Below are 16,359 nucleotides of genomic sequence, written 5' to 3'. Positions count from 1 at the left end.
TTAATAAGGTGGGCAGGATCCCTATCCCAAACCCTCTGGTAAGATTCTTGTTGATCCTGGGCATGAAAGAATAGATAAATTAAGAAAAGGTAAAGCCACCATTCCCTGAAAAGACCATTGGGCTGCTGTCTCATTAGGGAGAGACAGCGGGTGGTGGTTTAACCTGTGGGTCACCACGCATCAGGCAAAGGGAAGGGTTGAAAAGGACAATCCTTCACGAGGGAGAGAGGGGTACCTTGCAGAACTTACTCAGCACCTTCCCCTGGCTGCAAAGGATGAAATAGATTATCAGCAATGACCATTGGAGAAGGGAGTGACCAGGGTCAAAACTTGTGCAATTTAATTATTGGAGGACAAACTATACATCATTCATATGTTTTTCTCTTGTCCTAAAAGTAAAATTATTATTGAAATTTAATTGCAATTGCTACTCAGTTGCACCTCAACTGCTGTTTTCAGGTACTAAATTGCCATCAGATCTCGGTTATGTTTAGAGTCATAGAGATGTACAGCACTGAAACAGACCCCTCATACAGCTTGTCTATGCCAAGCAAATATCCTAAACTGTTCTAGTCCTATTTGTTGACATTTAGCCCATTACCCTCTGTGCCCTTCCTATTCATCCAGATGCCTTTTAAATGTTGTAATTGTACCAGCCTCCACCACTTCCTCTGGCAGCTCATTCCATACACACACCACCCTCTGCATGTAAAGGTTACCCCTCAGGTCCCTTTAAATCTTTCTCCTTTGACCTTAAGCTTATGCTATCTAGTTTTGTACTCAGGATTACTCCAAAGATAATGTTTGAGAAGAGGTAAGTGCAGACAATGCCCTGATGTGGAATGATGTTCAAAGGATATTTTCACATACAGAAATTCAAGACTTTGATTCATGTTGATCCTCTGCTTCATAATTCTTGCAGCTGGTGCACAATTGGACAATTCCATTAAATCCACAACGGAATCAACTCCTCCAGACAAAGACTTTTGAGATGGCCAGCAGGTAAATGCCGATCTGAGACTACACTGATTTACGGAGATAGCAAGAACTGTGAATGCTGGAGTCAGCGATAACAAAGTGTGGAGCTGGAAGAACACAGCAGGCCTGGTAGCATCAGAAGAGCAGGAAAGTTGATGTTTCAGACCGGGAACCTTCTTCATCTTCTTTATCTGAAGAAGGGTCCTGAGCCGAAATGCCATCTTCCCTGCTCCTCTGATGCTGCCTGGCCTGCTGTGTTCCTCCAGCTCCACACTGTTTTCTCTGTATTGACTTACGCTGTTTTTCAGTGGGCATCCAAGTCCAGTAAGTGAGCCCAAGAGTATTTAGGAGTAAACATTAAGCACTCTGGGCTTCACGGAAATGACTGATTTGGCTGGTGCACCACATCCTCTACCCGTAGGTTCCCTCCTGCAGCCTATTCTTTCTTTGGGCATTTTATACTCATGCTCCATGGTATGTGGGTGTCTCCAGCTGGGCCAGCCTTTACTGTCCAATCCTTATTATCTTCTAATAGGTGCGCTGAACTGCCTTCCTCAACTGTTGTAGTCCTCGGAGCGTAGAGACACCTGCAGTGTTGCTAGGAAAAGGATTCCCCTGTTTTGACCCAACAGCAAGAGTGAGTGATAATACCGTCCCAGGTCAGGATGTGTGTGCCTTAGATAGGAACTTGCAGGGTGTGGCGTTCCACTGTATCTGCCACCCTTGTCTTTCTCGGGTGTAGAGGTTGACAGTTTAGAAGCTTTCAGAGGAACCTTGCTGTGTTACTGCAGTGTATCTAGTTGATGGTGCGCATGTTGTCCCAATTCCTATATTCAAAGGTGTAGAGGTTTTCAAAATTAGGAGTGGGCTGGACCTGGTGTGGAGGCAGGCTCAACCAGGCATTCAAGCGGGTATTGAATCGCTTTTTTTGCACAGTAATTGTATGCGGGGATCTGGGGAGAAGACCGGAGATTGGCAATAGATAATCAAACTGGTTCAGGTGTACTGGGGCTGCATGGCCACCTTCTGCACAGAGATAATTTTACAATACTGCGACTCTCTGTGAGCAACTGTTTTACAACATACTCCTAGAGCACAGATTTCCAGGGTTTGGAGTGCACCACTTAAGAGTGTGGTATAGGCAGATTAAATTGAGGCTTCTCAAAAGGGATTGGATAAATTCCTGCGGAGAGCAAATTTAAAGGGCTTCAGTGAAAGTCTAGTTAAATTGAACTAATTTGCAGTTCTTCCAGTGAACTGGCACAGACAGCAGGTCTGTAACCATTATATGATTTAAATTAATTTTGTGCACTCTTATTCAATTGCTATTCCCACCCAAATTAAAGTGATGACCACCCTTGTTTGCTGGTAGGCAGGGTGGTGAGGATTGCATCTGGCACATTTGCCTCATTGATCAATGCATTCAGTAAAGGAGTTGGGCTGTTATGTTACAGCTGTACAGGACATTGCTTCGGCCACTTTTTGAGTATTGCATACAATTCTGGTCTCTCTGCCATAGGAAAGATGTTATTAAACTTGAAAGGTTTCATAAAAGATTTACAAGGATGTTTCCAGGATTGGAGGGTTTGAGCTGTAGTGAGAGGCTGAATAGATTGGGGCATTTTCCCTTGGACTGTTGGAGACTGAGAGGTGACCTCATAGAGGTCGATAAGATCATGAGGGACATGAATAGAGTGAATAGCCAAGGTCTTTTTTCCAGGGTAGGGCAATCCAAAACAGGACATTATAGGTTTAAGGTAAAAGGGCAAAGATTTAAAAGGGGCCTGAGGGGCAACGTTTTCACGCAGAGGGTGGTGCGTGTATGGAATGAGCTGCCAGAGGAAGTGGTGGAGGCTGGTACAATTACAATGTTTAAAAGGCATCTGGATGGGTGTATGAATAGAAAGGGTTTGGAGGGATATGGATCAAGTGGGACTAGATCAGCTTAGGATATCTGGTTGCCTTGGACGAGTTGGACAGAAGGGTCTGTTTCCAAGCTGTACAGCTCTATGACTCGACAGGAGTAATATATTTTTAACACTCAGTTTAGAGTCCCCCTCTGACACAGTTACTGTGCCATTCTGTTGATTTGATTAGTTACTGACATATTGATTGCATTTGAAGCTGTAGTTTGTTTTATGAAGTCTTATTTACGAGTTTTGGTTAATGTTTTCAAAGTGTTTGGGCGCAACTACACATGGTAATCTGGATGGATAAATTGCACAGTATTAGTGGGACCAGGTGAGTTTTTACAGCAAGACTAATTGTGTGTAAGACAAATTTCCATCAAATCACCGGTGACCTAAGGATTCCACTCTTAGTTGAGGTTTGCACGAATGGGTTTTTCAAATGTGCACTCTCTAGCGGGGTGTAGAATCAATGAGAGCAACTGTTTATTCTTCATTATTTTATTTTCTGTAAGAGTGCTTGATGACACTAAAACCGTTGTGCTGCATACTCATTTGAACTATACATGCGCAAGGTTCCAGGCCCTCTATATTGTTGCACTATGTGCAAATGCACAGAACAGTGCAGCATTTGAAATGAGGGTTGTCAAGAATGACCTCCCACGGCTGCTGGGGGAACGTTGGAAGGGGAGGGGAGTGGATAGCAGAGAGGATGGGAAGGGTGGGAGGGATAAGACTGAACAGGGAGGAATAGGGCTGGTGGTGGGGGCAAGAGGATCAGAAAGTAGGAGGCAGGTATCAAAGGGGCGTTCCCTGACTAAGGTGGTTGTCCATTCCAGTAATAATTGCAAAGGCTGACTGATCTACTCTCATTATCATTCCGCAGTATCTAGGCCATGATGTCGATTTTAAGGTTCCTGGGTATTGCCAGGGTTTCCTCCTTCTTTTACCCCCAGTGTAGCACTGTCCCAAAGTCCATCAAATTAGATCTAATGGGGGTGTGGGGTGTTTGCCACCAGTGTTCTCCTCTGTGTGCGAATCTGGGCCTGGATTCCTTATTTGCCTCAGCCATGTCTTCTTTGTTTGAGACTTTGCTATTCCACCGCTCTCCTGGTTGGCCTCCTTTCTTCCATCTTCGGTAAAATTGAACTCATTCAAAACCACTTCCAAACTATTAATGCCTCTCCAGTTCTGACCTGGTGTGTAGCACTGATGTTAATCAGCCCACTTCTAGTGGCCGGGTCTTCGTGCACCTGGACTTTATTGCTCTGGAGTTCCATCTCTAAACCCCACCCCACCTCGCCTCTTCCTTTGCAAGACCTACCTGTTTGGGTGAGATTTTCTTCGCTTGTCATAAAATCACTTCTGTTCTGATGGTAAATCAAAATCTGAAATATCAGTTCTGTCTCTCACTTGAAAGGTGCTGTCAGACTGCCTGAATATCTCCAGCATTTTCTGTTTCTGTTTCTAATACAACCTTATTTGACTCCGTGTCAAACCTTGCTTGAAACCCATTCCTGAGAAGGGACTTATGGGTGTGTTACTGGACTTAAAGCACTATGTAAATTCATGCTGTTGTCATTAACCATATTGACTGCATTGGTAGTCGCATGGGCTGCATGGAAGTCGCAGGCAGGCAGGGTAGTAAAGAAGGCATTTGGCACGCTTGCCTTCATTGGTCAGTGCAATGATATAATATTTAGAATGTCATGTTGTGACTGTACAGGACATTGGTGAGGTTACTTTTCAATTTTGTCCTCCCTGTTAAAGGAGAGACGTTATTAAACTTGAAAGGATTCAGGGAGGATTTACAAGGATGTTGCCAGGGTTGGAGAGTTTGAGCTACAGTGGGGAGGCTGAATAGACTAGGGCTATTTTCCCTGGAGCGTTGGAGGCTGAGGGGTGACCTTTATAGAGGTTTGTAAAATCATGAGGGGCATGGATAGGATGAATGACCAAAGTCTTTTTTCCCAGAATAGTGTGCATAGGTTTAAGGTGAGAGGGGAAAGATTTAAAAGGGACCTGAGGGATAACATTTTCAGGCAGAGGATTGTACATCTATGGAATGAGCTGCCAGAAGAAGTGGCAGAGGCAAGTGCAGTTACATCATTTAATTGGCACCTGGGTGGATATATGACTAGGAAGGGTTTAGAAGGATATGGGCTAAATGCTGGCAAATGGAACTAGATCAGTTCAGGATATCTGGTTGGAGTGGACAAGTTGGACTGAAGGGTTTGAAGCTGTGTAACTCACTGACTCTATGACTTGTTATGTGGAATGTCACAACTGTGATTAACAAGCAATTGCACATCTTTTCTAGCGATGAAATCACTTTGAGTATACAAGCCTTCCTCAAGGACAGTGAAATGGTTCCACTCTCCATTCATCACCATTATCTCTATGCAAATGTTGAGACTCAAGTTGCCATCGCATCCGTCATTTTGGCTGGAGTCTACGCACTTATAGTATTTGAGGTGAGTCCTTTCTGCCCATTAAGTAACCTATTGTGCCCCATTCTAGGCAGTGTGAAACATATTGCAAAGTTAACTTCAACTGAATATTTTTTTTACTGGGAATGAGGGAATTCCACTGTCCTGATTTATTTATTTAATCTTATAAGATCCCTATTATTGTGCAACATTCAGATTGTCTTACTAAGTCTTGCATCTTCCCAGCTAATATGGAAAACGATGGAACATGTTGCTGAATGATTCTAGTTTGTAATGCCAGCTTATGGTATTGTTATAGCTCAGACAGTACCCACACTTGTTTATTCATACTGATGTGACACAGGCGATCTGGATTGTGAAAGCTATATTTTCATGAATGGAGACCTATGCCACTGCATGTACTGTCATTCTATTTGAAAGGGTTTTTCTTTCACAGAAAGGTGAGAAAGCCAATATTCAGGAGGCAGCACAGGAGTGTGCATTGTGGCTGATACAATGAAAGGTCGGGCTTGAATAAACCTTTGGAGACGATTCCAGAAATTTGCAAGTTTAGGGTTCATGGTTACTCTGAATATGTAATGGTGCACTTCAGAAGGGTTTAGCTTAAACATTTTATCAGTGCATAAGATCCAAATTTGTTGTATAACAGGTTATTAGTATGAGGCCAAATCGAATTAAATTTCATATTTACAAAATTACTTTGCATGCTGCAAATGACCTAGGTGCAGTGTCACCACATTGCATAGAAAATTTATTTATTACATCTCTTTACATCTGCATGAATACCTTTAATATTTAATGGCATTATCACTGAATCCTCATTGCCCATACCCTGGATAATACAACTGCCAGAAACTGAAGTGAACCCACTATATAAATACTCTGTTAAAAGTGTCATTTATAGGCAAGGAATCCTACACTGATTAACGCACTTTCTGACTTTCCAAAGCCTGTCCATTATCTACAAGGCACAAGTCAGGCAGATAAGGGAATACAGAAATAATGGGAACTGCAGATGCTGGAGAATCCAAGATAACAAGGTGTGGAGCTGGATGAACACAGCAGGCCAAGCAGCATCTCAGGAGCACAAAAGCTGATGTTTCGGGCCTAGACCCTTCATCAGAGAGCTCTCTGATGAAGGGTCTAGGCCCGAAATGTCAGCTTTTGTGCTCCTGAGATGCTGCTTGGCCTGCTGTGTTCATCCAGCTTCACACTTTGATATCTTAGGTGAGGGAGTACAGTCCACTTGCCTGTAGATGCAGCAGCACTCATGAAGTTTGACACCATCCAGGACAAAGTGGCCTGCTTAGTTGGCACCCCATCCACCATCTTCATCTTATTCAACATTCACTCACTTCATCATCGATACACAGCAGCAGCAGTTTGTATGATCTACAAGATATGCTGCAGAAATTCATCAAGGTTTCTCCAACAGCATCTTCGAAACTCAAGAGCTTTACCATCTAGATGCACATGGGAGCACCACTTTCAAGTTCCCCTCCATGTCGTACATCATCCTGACTTGGAGCTCCCTCACTGCTGCAGGATCAAAAATCCTGATACTCCCTTCTTACCAACACCATACCGACTGCAGAGGTTCTAGAAGGCAGATCACCCATCTTTTCAAGCACAATTAATAATTGGCAATAAATGCTAACCCAGCCAGCAACACCCACAACCCGTGTGCGAATTTGCCAAAGAACTCTATGTGCACTAGGATCTATAGATTGTTTCTTATAGACGATAGTGAAGGTATCTTTTTTCAGTGATATATTTAAATATGAAAAACTCATGGAGGCTTTAAATGCCCTTGCAGTAGATCTTGACCTTTTACAATAATTGGGAAGACATTAGTGAATTAGAAACTCACCTTGCGTTACTCCCAGTGACTATTTCCATTGAGTTCAATTAGTACAGATGTAAAACATGACTTGCTATTATCCATATCACACAACCACAGAAAGTTGGGATCACCTCTTTGGGTGGCCTATGATGCCTACTGAGATAATGCTGAACTAGTTGTGCCTTCCCCGCCTGTCTGATTCCCAAATATTTCCGGTTTCCAATATTTCCTGAAATTCATGGTTGTGGACCTGTTGGGATTACTGAATCAATTACATTCTGATATTTCACTGAGTAACAGAATCAGATAGATGTAGCTCATTGATAAAGAACTGTTATTTGAATGAGATTTTATTGCCATGTGTACTCAAGCTCAGGGGTATAGTGAAAGGGTCTAGGCCCGAAATGGCAGCTTTCCTGCTCATATGGTGCTGCTTGGCCTGCTGTGTTCATCCAGCTTTACACCTTGTTATCCTCTGGCAAATCTTGATTACAAAAACCAAATTCTTTAACAAAAAGGTAGAAATAAAAGAAACTGAGCCAAAATGGTCGGATCTTAAAGTCCTATCTCAATAAAGGTGAATGGAATGGTCAGCCTCCGAAAGGTGAGAGGAAGAACAGGTTAGGGAGGCAGGGACGAGCTGGGCTGTGCCTCCCTAACCTGTTCTTCCTCTTACCTATCCCCTCCCCCCATCTTAAGCCACACCTCCATTTCCCACCTACTAACCTCATCCCGCCTCCTTGACCTGTCCGTCCTCCCTGGACTGACCTATCACCTCCCTACCTCCCCACCTATACTCTCCTCTCCACCTATCTTCTTTTCTCTCCATCTTTAGTCCGCCTCCCCATCCCCTTCTCTGATGAAGGGTCTAGGCCCGAAACGTCAGCTTTTGTGCTCCTAGGATGCTGCTTTGCCTGCTGTGTTCATCCAGCTTCACACTATGTTAGCTCAGCTCCTAGCGAGGATGTGCACAACATACCTGTTTGGCTTCATGCAAAGTGACCTAGTTTGTTCTAAATTCATTCTTGGAATGTGGACTTTGCCGGCTGGGCCAATAATTTTTGCCCATCTTCATTCCCACTTGAACTGACAGGACAGGGCCATTTAAGTTGGCAGTTAAGAATCAAATGCATTCCTCTGGTCCTGGCCTCATATTTTTTTCACCTAAAGGGCATTTGTGAACCAGGTTGGTTTTTACAACAATTGACAATATTTGTCTTTCAAATAGTTTTTAATTTAAGATATTTTCAAAATTGATTCACATTTCACTAGCTATCCGATTGGGATTCAAACCCATGTTCCTCACAGCATTCGTCAGTCTCTCTGGATTTTAGGCCAGTAACACTACCACTGCACCATCGACTCCCCAGCATGGCGATAGCTTACCAACTGCATACTGTGGCATTTTCTCAGGTGGAATAGATTCCTTTACTTGTAGCCATTTTCAATTCCTTCGCAAACTACGAAAATCCTGAAAGATGTAAGAACACTGCTCAAAGCTGGAGTTAAATGAGAGATTTTTCTGCTGCAATGTAGTTGTAAGAACTGTGCAGATTTCCTGGCAAATAGGTGATATGGAAGCATGGGCCAGCATTATGTGTGGTATATGAAATTGAAAAAATAAAACTGCATTTGCTGTCTGAGAGGGTGGTAGTTTTGTAACTGCTTGGCAGGCTTCATTCGGAACCAAAGACCATTTTACATTGACCTGTAATAGCTTCATGCTGAATGCCCAGAACAGATAATATTTTCCATTGTCAGCCTGTGCACGAAATCAATCTATAAAATTACAAGAAAATGTTTTCCTTTGCTGCATTGCATTGGTTCTTCAAGGTAAAAAAACACAGACTTATTCTGTCAAGAATTTTCTGATTTATTATCCCTTCAAAGCTCATAAGTACAAAAATCTAGACTGACACTTTACTGCAGGACTGTTAGAATGCAGTCTTTCAGGTGAGGTGTTAGACTGAAACCTGCAGTTTCATTCCTCGTGTGGATACAAAAGACCCTATGGCAGTATTTTGAAGAAGAGCGAGTGAATTTATAATCTCAGTTTTTATTGTTGACTACTGATATGCTGACATCTATTACTAAAAGGGGTTGGAACAGTTGACTGGGGCAGGGGCTTAATGGTGAGCGATACCAACAATGTAGGTGCAATTTCTGCACCGGCTGAGATAACAATGAAAGGCTGTCCTGCTTAATCACTCCCCTTGTCTGAGGCAATGGTGACCCTCAGGTTATGCCATCACCAGTCATCTCTCTCTCTAATGAGAGAATAGCCTTACGGTCTGGTAAGACTGTGGCAAATTTACCTAAAGTAATAGACAACAGTGTGGAAAGAGAGGAACACAGCAGGCCAGGCAGCATTAGAGGAGCAGGAAAGTTGATGATTTGGGTCGGGACCCTTCTTCAGAAATACCTAAAGCAATGCCACTTGTGAAGAGTCGCACTGGACTTGAAATGTTACATTGTTTCTCTCTACCAGATCTGCTGTCTTTCTCCAGCATTATTTGTATTTTTATTTCAGATTTCCAGCATCTGCAGTATTTTTCTTTGTTAAGGGAATTTATACGCTGATCTCTAATGCACACACCTCTGGAGTGTGAGTCAAATCCACAACCTTTTAAGTCAGAACAAGAACCAAATCTGGGCTGACTACTTCGGGTGTGGCTTATTTTCGAGCTGGACTGTACTGACTGACCTATTGAGAAATTCTGAACATACTGCTGCTTTTACTCTAGTCTGAATTGTTGAAATGCTTCACAAAGCATGTATTAAAGCATTTGCTCTTTTGTCTGGTCTATTAGGGAATTGAGCTGTGTGACGTTGCGTCTCTTTATTATGACAGACAATTTTGGCAGCTTCCCACAATAGGCAATGAGAATGTGAAGTACGAGTCATGACTCAGAATACCATCCCTCAGCTGACAACCTTTCTGCATCCTATTGATTACCCCTAACTAGGTCTATCATTGAGCATCTTGTACATGAGTGAGCTGCATGAGTAATAATGTAAAATAAAAGCCTTTGTACAAAGACTTTTGTTCAATGGAGTAGAGTATCATCAGAGTGCCAAAATATTTTTGAATTAAAGCTGTGAGATTCTGATAATGTACAATCCTCAAAGCTGGATGTGTTGATCCTGCAGGATTTCTAAATTCCTTAACAAAAGAATATCCAACAAGCCAGATATTCAAAATGGAATTTACATGTTAGTAGAGTCATTTCTTTTGACATGCTGCTTCTGCATATTTTATACACATTAATTCTGAATAAGGCTATTAAAAATTAGTCAAGGATGTTCAGTTAAGAATGCCTTCATATGCCATTTAGCCAGGAATCAGATCTTCAGAGAAGCAGTTGGAATTGTGTTGTCCTACATCTTAGCCCGGTTTTACTCCATGCAAATACGGTTTCAATTGTTCAATTGGTGGTTGTTTTAGAAGATTTAAAGTTTTTTTTCCTGCAACTGTCAAAGCTTTTAAGCCCAGTTAATAACATTTGCTTTTAGTTTAAAAGCCTGATTCATATCATTTAAAGCAGCAATCTATACCATGGTTTGCACAATAAGGTGCGGCTAATGAATAAATTCTGCAAGTGATCTGTTGAACTTTGTAGTTACTCAATTACATTGATGAAAACATTACCTTTATATTTCAGTTACTTTTCCTTCCTCAATTTATATTGTACTTTAATCCCAGCATAAGCAAAACTATAAATGCTAGATATGACCACTGATGATAACAGCAGTATGAATGTTTAACATTATAGGGATATTAGAAAAAGAGGTAGGCTATTCATCATTTCACAGCATTGAATTAGTTCATGGCTGATCAGCATTTTAATATTATTTGTTCACTTTTTGCCTATGTCTAGATAATTCTTTATCCAACAAAATGTATCTTGGTAAACTCTTGGAGCAGCCACAGCTTTATATGGAAGGGATGGATTTCCACATTCCAATTGTTGCCTGTGTAGTAAAAGCACTTCCTGAATTTGCTTCTTAATGACATAGCTCTGACTCTAAGACAATGCCCCTTTACTCTTAATGCCACCCACAGAAGATGGAGTTGCATCAAATCTATCTAACCTAGTCAATTGGTTTTACTTTTTATGTGTCTCAATTGCATTGTACCTCAATCTCTTGCACATTCAAGAATATAAATCAATTTATGCAACCACCGTCATAATTTAACACTGATCTGTAGTATTGGTTCATCTGCACTGCACCCTCTGTGAGAACAATACATCCTTCCTGAGGTTTGGTGTCCAGAGCTGAATGCAGTATTCCTGGTGAAGTCTGATTATGATTCTGTGGAAGTGAAGCATAGTTCCTCCTCTTTGTGTTTCACCCCATTATGACAAAGACCAGTATTCAATTAGCCTTCCTAAATTGCTTTTGATTCTTTTGATCATTTGACCTCCAACATCCAGTGTTTAAAAGGAGAGCCACTGCTACAATAGACGACAACGGCTTATCAAAAGAACATTTATGAATTCTTCCACTTTTTCCTATAACAGTAATTTCAGTACTTAAATCCAATGGAATACGGAGCATCTGGCAGAAACCCATGCAGACACAGGGAGAATGCACAAACTCCACACGGACAGTCACCTATCGCTGGAATCAAACCTGAGTCCTTTGCACTGTGAGGCAGCAATGCTAACCACCTTGTCTCTGTACCGGCTTCTTGTCTCTCATTCTTCTAAACTCCAATGAAAACTGTTCCAACCTATTTGTTTTTGTTCATAAGACAATCCCACTATGCCAAGATTATCCTAGTGAAGCTTTTCCGAGCTGCCTCCCATGATATCATTCCTTAAATAAGGAGACCTAGATTGTTCACAGTACTCCAGAGCACCTTGTACAAGCCTTTTTACATGCTTCTATTATTTGTTGATTCGTACCCTGTCTTACAGCGTATCTACTGTTTGAGGTCTATACACAGGGCTTACAATTGAATAGGTTAGATAGATTTCTTTATCTGTTATTTACCGCCACCTAAATAGATACCACGTATTCCAAGCCCAAATTATCTCCCACAACTGTCCTCGTTTCATCTGTTCTTAACAATGTCACGCCACCTTTTCCTCCCCTCCCGTCTTTCTGAAAGGTAAAATATCCCTGAATGTTAAGTTCCCATTCTGATCTCCTTCTAATCCTGTCTCCATGATGGCATTTATCTCGATTTGTAATGGCCAGTTTATCAACTTTATTCCAAATGCTTTGAACATTAAGGTAGAAAGGCTTGTCTTTTTTTGCCATTTTTGCATTTTACTGTTTCTTTGGTTAATGTCCTTGCTTGGTCTTTCCCTTGTCACCATGTTTAGGTTCCCACCCTGCCTCCCATTCTAGTTTAAACTCACCTATCCACACTAGCAAACACTGTCCCTAGGTTATCAGTCCCAGTCCTGCCCAGGTGTAATCGGTCCAGTTTTTATTGCTCCCACCTCTCCCAGAACTGGTCCCAAACTCCTTGAATTCTGAAACCCTCCCCTTTTGAACCATCTTTTCAGCCACATGTTCACCTGATATATCCTACCATTTCTATTCTGACTTTCATTGGTTGTAATCCTGAGATCACTACCTTTTGAGGTCCTACTTTTCAACTTACTGCCTAACTCCATATATTCTCCTTTTAAGGGCTCATCCCTTTTGTTAACCCATGTCATTGGTACTGATGTGTTATACAGCCACTGTCAATTCACCCTCCCCCTCGCAGATGTACTGTAGCTGCTCTGAGACATCTTTGACCCTAGAGCTATAGGCATTTTTAGTGCCAGCTTAGCTAGATTGGCCTTGTTGGTGAAGATGACTATGTGCATCATCTAGACTGTTTGTCAGCACCCGATGTTTATGTTCAAGCCCTGGAGTAGGGTTAGAACCTGAACTTCTGTGATTCTGAGACAAGAGTGGTATTGATTGAGCCTGACGCTGGGAAGAAAAATGGGAAAAAAGGGAGAAAATTGAGCTTAAAAAGTCAGGCTGAAATGGAAAAGCAAAACAAAAATTAGGATCTTAAAATAGAAATAGAACAGTGACACCATAGCTTCCTGCTGCACTTGTCAGTTAAGCAATTGATGCATCCTGGTGGTTTATTTTGCTGTACACTCAGTCCTCAGTATGTATTTTCCATTTAATCATACAGGCAAGACAGTGAATTTAAAGTTTCTTTTGCTGCTCCAAAGAAGTGTGTCCATTACGCTTCAGTACGTTTGGTGAGAGAACTGTTTTCACTCTTACCTATTAGATGTCCAGCTGAATGCAAGGGCCACAGTTTACTGATACTATAGGAATTAAATGCACGATCACATGTGCCTACCCATCATTCTGGCTGCTTTGAGCATTACGTAAACATTAATATGTATAAGCTTAATTTAGTGCACTCACCACCATTACCTGAGCCCACATTAATGCTGTTTCACTGCAGATAAACTATTCAATGGCTACATTGGTAGATGGTTGACCACTTGAGGGCAGTGCACGTTGTGGATTAAAATAAATGGATTCTGAACTGAACCAACCAGTCTAATGCATTTATTAGAGTTAATAATCAAACTCTGGATGCTGGTACTATTACAACATTTAAAAGGCATCTGAATGGGTATATGCGTGGGAAGGGTTTAGAGGGATAACAATGATGGGCACATGAAGAAAATTGATTAGTCCCTAACAAATAAAAGTAAAAATTCAGAGTTTGGTGTGTATTTATAATGACCAGACATAGTAATATTCAGTATTAGTTTATAATAAATAGCCAAATGCTGGCAAATGGGACTAGATTGATATAGGACATGTGGTTGGCATGGACGAGTTGGACTGGAAGGGTTTGTTTCTGTGCTGTACATCTCTATGACCCTGTTAAACGGTAGTGCATTTTGATGCCACACAATGAGTTTGTGTTTGAGATGGACTGGTTGAGGAGAAGGCAAATCTAAAAACTGTCATCAGGCTTAGCCTTCAAAGTAATGCTATTTATTATAAACTAATACTGAATATTACTATGTCTGGTCATTATAAATACACACCAAACTCTGAATTTTTACTTGTATTTGTTAGGGACTAATCAATTTTCTTCATGTGCCCATCACCATGAATTTCTGAGAATCTCTCATTGTTGCTCTAACTCCACCCACATTGTGCTGTTTAAGTTTCTGATATGCAGCTCCATGACATAATTGCCAGATTGCTCCAGGCTGCTAGAGCTCCTCAGTAAACACCCCTCCCCAAGCATTTTGACTCTGCCCCCCGATCATAAGTATTGATGACCAGTTGTATACATTCTCAAATGAGTAACCTAGGTTACTTTCTACAACACTGACTGTACAGTTTAACCTTGAAAATCCTGTCCTCCCCAAGTATTTGACATGATTCACTTGTTTTGAAAGGTAGATCATTAAAGTCTATGACCAGCTATAGTAGACTTGAAGTAAAGTTGGTGATCTTATATTTTCTCTGCTGGCTTCTGTTAGATTAGAGGTTTTATCGATCAGGCTGAATGAATTTACAGAGATGTAATTTCAGGAGTGTATGGGAATTACAGAGTAATTATACATCCTCTATTCCATTATTAGCTTTGGATACTGTCGCTACTTTCATTCTTTCATTCCATGTGGTGTTCTTCATGCAAAGAAGCCTTCCCCCTCACAGTATTGATACGTTCAAGGTTCTGTTCCAAGGCACATTGGGTTAAGAATGACTTGATTTGATGCTTGATTGGTTCTTCAGACTGTAGCGCATCTTTGAGAAGAGACCTCTTTTTCTACAACGTGTACAATGTTAGTGAAAGGCTGCACCATTCTGTCTTTCCTGATGTGGGGTTTTGCAATCACATCTGTGACAGCATACTGTAGCATTTCATTGCTGAAGATTTCATGTTGCTGTCGTTGCATGTGGTATATTATTGAAATGAGAAGGCCGTCTCCTCTTGTCAGATCATTTTTTTGTGCTTTAAGTAGCTAACACGCTCGGTAGAATGTTTTACATTAAGGGAGACCTTTGCTGTGTAAAACTTCTTTTGATTCTGAATTTATTGCTATGTGGACCGTGCATTCTAGTGTTAGATCCTCTTCTGACTGAAAGCTTTCAATAACAGATTTATCTGAGAGGCCGGTAATAATTTCCTTCCAAATGACCTCTTTTCCTAAATGTCCATGGGTGCATGGTTCAGGTCGCTGTATTCAGATCTATCTACAGACTGTCCTGGGAGATGATATCTGCCATTAAGCTATAATATTGCCTGTAATCTATTTCTTTTTAGTGAAACATTGATCAAAACACCTTAGTACATTGTCAAATGTATTTTAAAAATTCTTCCATGGGGTGTTGATGTCACTGGCTGGGTCAGCATTTATTGCCCAGCTTAGAAGCCCTTGAGGAGATGGTTTCGTGAACCACTGCAGTCCATCTTAGTGTAGTGTTGATGTAGAATACCATTGACAAGAGAGTTCCAGGATTTTGACCGAGCGACAGTAAAGGAACAGTGATAAATTTCCATGTCAGGTGATGGTTTCCAACGCATCTAATGCTTTTGTCTTTCTAATGGTTGTGGTTTTTGAACGTGCTGTCTCAGAAACTTTGGTGAATTTTGAAGATACTGCTGCTATTGAGCATTGTTGGCAGAGAAAGTAGATGCCTGTGGAAGTGGGGCTAAAGAAATGGTCTGCTTTGTCTGGATGGTGTCAAGCTTCTTGAGTGTTGTTGGAGTAGCACTATCCAATTAATTTGCTTCTCACTGACTTGTTGAGCGTAGCACATGATCTGAATTTGTTCTCTTATAGTCGGAAATGAACTAACCTGTTCTGTATTTCATTTGGTGTCCAGTTCAGAAGCTATTTGAAATCTTAGGAACTGTGTTTTCCAAATAGAGCTGCTTTCCTGCTTTATCAAATGGATCAGAAAACTCACCGTTTTTCAGGTAGAAACATTGACATCAATAAGCTCTGTTGCATTAATTGATTGTCAACAGGCCTTTGAGGTTAATGAGTATTTTCTTGATTATGAAGGTGAATGTTAGGATTTTGACTTCTTTGTGCTACACCAATTTATTTATTGATTTTTGAAATTCTTAGATGATTAAAGTTGCTGGGTCAGTTGTTGAATTTTTGTTGTTGAAAAGCTTTTTGTAATAATAAATCTGAAAGCTGTTGAACTTTCTGCTTAACCCATTATTTTCCAA

The 16,359-nt window shown here is 41.1% G+C and overlaps 1 protein-coding gene across 1 annotated transcript in view; it reads left to right on the top strand.

Moving 5' to 3' along the window:
• oca2 (oculocutaneous albinism II) overlaps positions 1-16,359 on the top strand; it is a 468,272-nt gene that overhangs the window by 154,027 nt on the left and 297,886 nt on the right. The window contains exons 8-9 of the mRNA XM_048532874.2: positions 923-1,002; positions 5,206-5,359. Of these exons, the coding sequence (XP_048388831.2) occupies positions 923-1,002; positions 5,206-5,359 (234 nt within the window). The remainder of the gene's footprint in view (positions 1-922; positions 1,003-5,205; positions 5,360-16,359) is intronic.

The sequence above is a fragment of the Stegostoma tigrinum genome, chromosome 6 (assembly GCF_030684315.1).
Source record: "Stegostoma tigrinum isolate sSteTig4 chromosome 6, sSteTig4.hap1, whole genome shotgun sequence".
Classification (NCBI taxonomy): Eukaryota; Metazoa; Chordata; class Chondrichthyes; order Orectolobiformes; family Stegostomatidae; genus Stegostoma; species Stegostoma tigrinum.
This window is presented reverse-complemented; position numbering and strand designations above follow the sequence as displayed.